Source organism: Littorina saxatilis, linkage group LG2 (assembly GCF_037325665.1).
Source record: "Littorina saxatilis isolate snail1 linkage group LG2, US_GU_Lsax_2.0, whole genome shotgun sequence".
In the NCBI taxonomy this organism is placed as follows: Eukaryota; Metazoa; Mollusca; class Gastropoda; order Littorinimorpha; family Littorinidae; genus Littorina; species Littorina saxatilis.
This window is the reverse complement of record NC_090246.1, coordinates 94,862,610-94,868,548: the sequence shown is the minus strand read 5'-3', so window position 1 is coordinate 94,868,548 and position 5,939 is coordinate 94,862,610. Positions and strand designations below refer to the sequence as shown.

Below are 5,939 nucleotides of genomic sequence, written 5' to 3'. Positions count from 1 at the left end.
CAAACACACACACACACACACACACACACATTCACACACACACACTCACCCTACCCCACCTCCATCCCCATCACCCCCCCCCCCACTCCACACACATACATTGAAGGCTTACCACAGTACGAGGGTATACACGCAGGTTATACGCGATGTTTGAAACAGATGTTTGGAGGAAAGCTCGTTAAAAGCATCACCTGTTTTCTCGACGCCGGGCCAAGCCAAGCAGAACAGGAGCAAGAAAAAGAAACAGTATGTCAAAATAGTTCCAGGTTAATTTTTTACCATGCCTTGATGGCCGAACGCTGTGGCATGCGTGTCTGTGTGTTTATGCACGCAGACTGGTGGTCTGGTAGTGGCTCTCTACTTGTTGCAAATAGATTAGTCAATCATGTGAACAAAACATGAAGTTATGAAATAATTTTGGCACAACTTACAAAGAAATGAAGCAAAACCAATTGAAGGTGACAAATAGCACAAAGGAACCAATTCAACTTATTCACAAATAAATAAACTGAGCAGTTTCCAGAAACGGGCGAGAAAGCAGTCTTTTCGTTGTCCTTTCCGAATCCTATTAAAAAAAATACATAAATGAATGAAAAAGCGAGCGCCGAGGAGCATTCACATTTACTCGGCAATAAGAAAAGCGTAGAGAAAACAAGTATAAATACCCAGCACAAACAACGGAGTGCACCCTTCTCCGTGCCCTACACAGACATCCCCGCTCCCTCCCCAAAACAAGTCAAAGAAAACGACAAGGCTCAACAGGTCTGATCCAGATCTACCCGGACAAAAACTACACACACAAGCAACATGGCGCCACTTCCGGTAAACACCCGCCAAAGACTCCCAGCTTGCAACACTCGAGGGCAGATGAGGGCAGAAGCCATGTCACATCCGGTGAGAGGCAAAATGGCGTCCTGCCCTCACCACGATCTCGCCTGTGGCAAGTGAGCGAGTGACTGAAACCAGCTGGGAAACCGCACACACTGCGTGGAAAGGTCTGTGGTCTGTATCTCCTTGTTTCAGGCTGCACTACACCACAACGCCCAGACTTCTGTCTCTGTGTGTTCAGCTTTCCAGAAACACGCAGAGTGAACAGGCTTCTTTATACGACACGATCCATTGCGTCAAACTGTTTGGAAAGAAATGTTCAGGTTTCTGTACGCAGCTATTATTTTGGCTCTTGGCAAAAGTCGCACAGATCAAAGGATGACTTTTATCTGCAGAATATATGCCATTGTGTCTCTTTGAGTTTTGTCCTTGTCTGTCTGATCTGTGGCTGATTTCTGTGGGATGTAAATAATTAGATCTAGCCTGTCCAGGTATACTTCATTATAGTTCAACAACAATGTATCATTTGGATAACTTTGGACACATGTTCAACGGGAGAAAATGTCCTCTTTGTACTACTGTGACTTATTATGTGTGGTTGTTTTCTCTCCACACAATCATAAAGCTCAGTCTCGTTTTCAAACACAATTTACATCCACAGCTGCTTACCTGTTATTCTGTTTTATCTCTTGTTGCCATCAGATATCATGCAGCAACTCACTTTTCTGTGGGACCATCGACTTTCAACTCTCCTTTCGCTCATAGTGGGTAAAAAAAAGTCATTGTACACACGCATGTACGCTTCTTTTGTATTTTAATTTCATAGAGCATCATTACTTTCCACCATCAAATATCTAGAGTTAACATCTTTTCTTTTCAACACCGACTTTGAACTCTGATTTCTCTCATTTTTTGCGCAAGTTCCCATCAATTAACGCCTGCAAGCACATTTACTTTGGTATATTTACATCATAGATCAACATTATTAACACGTTGTATCACACTTTTAAACTTCTTGCACCCAAAGTCACTCCCAACCTGACAAGGCCTCCACAATCTCAGCGGACTCAGAGGACTCCATTCTACTCCCTAGGTGGGTGTCATCAGCCTTCAGACCTCAGACCCTCCTCATCGAATCCAGCAGAGAGAGATACGCGTAAATTTGTGCGTGGTACGGCTGCCTGCGTTTCCACCTTATGTTGAGCTCATCAACAGGTTTCTCCGCATGATGCTGATGGAACTGGGGGTAACGAAGGGTGAAGCGCTAAACTGGTTTTCCAGAATGTTCTGCAACGCCACCTCATTAGCTCAGGGCAGATTGCTTGCTCTACTAGGAGAAGAGAGCCGTGATATGAGGTTATGAGGAGGTTGGGAGGTGGGTGGGGCGTGAGGGGGAGTAGGCGAGGAGGGGATGGGAGAGGAACAGAGAGTCGGAGATCGAGTTTGAAAATCTAAATTCTCAGTAATTCTCGATGTTACATGTTTTCTGAAATTTACTTGCACACACACAAATTAAAACATTCTGGTTTTTGTCAGACTTTCAGACCATGGGTTCAATCAATCAATCAATGAGTCTTATATCGCGCATATTCCGTGGGTACAGTTCTAGGCGCTCTGCAGTGATGCCGTGTGAGATGAAATTTTATACGGCCAGTAGATTGCAGCCATTTCGGCGCATATTTACCTTTCGCGGCCTATTATTCCAAGTCACACGGGTATAGGTAGACAATTATTAACTGTGCCTAAGCAATTTTGCCAGGAAAGACCCTTTTGTCAATCGTGGGATCTTTAACGTGCACACCCAATGTAGTGTACACGGGGGGAGGTTCGGACACCGAAGAGAGTCTGCACACAAAGTTGACTCTGTGAAATAAATTTCCGCCGAACCTGGGATCGAACTCACGCTGACAGCGGCCAACTGAATACAAATCCAGCGCGCTACCAACTGAGCTATATCCCCGCCCGTGTTGCAGGGGATATTGACATATACCTGGCATTGAAGCTAAGAAATCTGTCAGACTTAACTTGCTACAGACATTTCGTCCAATAGGTTCAAAGCACCACGAACGTCAACGAAAATCAACAACCCAAGGACGTAACAGCAGCAGCAACAGAAACACAAGAAAAGACAATATCAATCACCATTAAAACAACATCAGCAACAAAAACAAGATCAACAGAGACGTCACCATCCACGAGCATCCACAGTACAACAACAACAACAACAACAACAACAACAACAACAACAACAACAACAACAACAGGTACCACCACGCAACAACAACGACAACAACAGCTACCACCACGCAACAATAACAACAACAAGAACGACAAAAACAATAACATATACCATCACGCTAGCTGCACAACCAACAAAGTAAACGATTTTCAAGACAAACATAATAACCGAAACGCAACCACAAACATCATCCCTCCCGTCCCCCGCTGACATGCACCCACCTCACCCACAGCACCCACCTCACCCACAGCACCCACCTCACCCACAGCACCTACTAGATAGACGCACAACTCGCATGACACGTTTAGCTCCCGAGACGCGCCGAACGTGCGTGTGATGTGTGTTTTGACAAAAGCATCAAGTTGGGCTGTCATCAAAGGCGACGGGCCGAGGCTGATTGGAGAAACATGCAGGGAGCTCTGGAGATAGGCCTGGCACTCTGCAGACACTCCTCCACCCTGTACCCTATCTCCCTCTCCCTCTACCTCTCCCGATCCCTCTACCCGCACCAACCCCCTCACCCATTCCCATTCCCTCTACATGCACCATCCCCATCTCCCTCTCCCTGCACCATCCCCCTCTCCCTCTACCTGCACCATCCCCCTCTCCCTCTACCTGCACTATCCCCCTCTCCCTCTACCTGCACCATCCCCTTCTCCCTCTCCCTGCACCATCCCCCTCTCCATCTACCTGCACCATCCCCCTCTCCCTCTACCTGCACCATCCCCTTCTCCCTCTACCTGCACCATCCCCCTTTCCCTCTACCTGCACCATCCCCCTCTCCCTCTACCTGCACCATCCCCCTCTCCCTCTACCTGCACCATCCCCCTCTCCCTCTACCTGCACCATCCCCTTCTCCCTCTACCTGCACCATCCCCCTTTCCCTCTACCTGCACCATCCCCCTCTCCCTCTACCTGCACCATCCCCCTCTCCCTCTACCTGCACCATCCCCCTCTCCCTCTACCTGCACCATCCCCTTCTCCCTCTACCTGCACCATCCCCCTTTCCCTCTACCTGCACCATCCCCCTCTCCCTCTACCTGCACCATCCCCCTCTCCCTCTACCTGCACCATCCCCTTCTCCCTCTACCTGCACCATCCCCCTTTCCCTCTACCTGCACCATCCCCCTCTCCCTCTACCTGCACCATCCCCCTCTCCCTCTACCTGCACCATCCCCCTCTCCCTCTACCTGCACCATCCCCCTCTCCCTCTACCTGCACCATCCCCTTCTCCCTCTACCTGCACCATCCCCCTTTCCCTCTACCTGCACCATCCCCCTCTCCATCTACCTGCACCATCCCCCTCTCCCTGCACCATCCCCCTCTCCCTCTACCTGCACCATCCCCCTCTCCCTCTCCCTGCACCATCCCCCTCTCCCTGCACCATCCCCATCTCCCTCTACCTGCACCATCCCCCTCTCCCTCTACCTGCACCATCCCCCTCTCCATCTACCTGCACCATCCCCATCTCCCTCTACCTGCACCATCCCCATCTCCCTCTACCTGCACCATCCCCATCTCCCTCTACCTGCACCATCCCCCCCTCCCTCTACCTGCACTATCCCCCTCTCCCTCTACCTGCACCATCCCCCTCTCCATCTACCTGCACCATCCCCATCTCCCTCTACCTGCACCATCCCCATCTACCTCTCCCTGCACCATCCATCCCCCTCTCCCTCTACCTGCACCATCCCCCTCTCCCTCTCCCTGCACCATCCCCCTCTCCCTGCACCATCCCCCTCTCCATCTACCTGCACCATCCCCCTCTCCCTCTACCTGCACCATCCCCCTCTCCCTCTACCTGCACCATCCCCCTCTCCCTGCACAATCTCCCTCTCCCTCTACATGTACTATCCCCCTCTCCCTCTCCCTCTCCCCCTCTGGTGCCATGGAGACATGGATGATATAGATATGGCATGGAAGGAACATGGATTCAAAACCACACGGGTGAGGATGGGGGGTCTGTCAGAGTCAGGAGAGTTTTGATTGACAGCTGTGGGAGGTAATGGGGGCGGGGGAGTTATCGCATCTGCGTCACAGATAATGAGAGTGATGATGGTGATGTTGACTAGTTCCTCTACGCCAGCACCTCTCTGTCTGCGTTTCTGTTTCCGTCTGTCTTTCGTTCCGTCTGTTTATCTGTCTCTGTCGTTCTATCTCTCTCTCTCTCTCTCTCTCTCTCTCTGTCTCTCTCTCTCTCTCTCTCTCTCTCTCTCTCTCTCTCTCTCTCTCTCTCTCTGTCTCTCTCTCTCTCTCTCTCTCTCTCTCTCTTAACACGTGCAAGTAGCTGTCAACAATTGGCAAAGCTTTATGAATTACACAAATATGTTCTTTATTATATGTATTATGTGGAATTTATGTTGCGATTTTCCATCATCATCAACATCATCATCATCATCATCATCATCATCATCATCATCATCATCATCATCATCATCACTTGATCACCGGTTGTAAGAAAAGGCGTCGCCTTAAACCTCTATCCTTGAAAAATAAAGTTACATCATCTCTCTCTCTCTCTCTCTCTCTCTCTCTCTCTCTCTCTCTCTCTCTCTCTCTCTCTCTCTCTCTCTCTCTCTCTCTCTCTCTCTCCCTCTCTCTCTCCTTTCCTCTCGTTCCCTCTCCCCTTCCTCCTGCTCCTCGTCCTCCTCCTCTCCTCTCGCCCACCCCCCCCCCCCCCCCATCCCTTCCCGCCACCACCTCATTTTTTCTCCGTCATGTGCCCTGGAGTGCAGTACCAACCTGAACCGATTTGTAATGTAAACATCTCGCCCCATGCATGCTGCAGAGTTTATGAAGAAGGCGGGTGCAGTGCGCGCTCGAATGATGCATCAAGATCGGAATCTTGATTGGAAATCAGTCGCTTTTGCTG

At 49.8% G+C, this 5,939-nt stretch overlaps 1 protein-coding gene across 1 annotated transcript; it reads left to right on the top strand.

Moving 5' to 3' along the window:
* Positions 1–3,607: 3,607 nt before the first annotated feature.
* LOC138954965 (uncharacterized) lies at positions 3,608–5,053 on the top strand. Its single transcript, XM_070326705.1, has one exon. The coding sequence runs from the start codon at positions 3,608–3,610 to the stop codon at positions 5,051–5,053; it is 1,446 nt and encodes a 481-aa protein (XP_070182806.1).
* Positions 5,054–5,939: the final 886 nt, after the last annotated feature.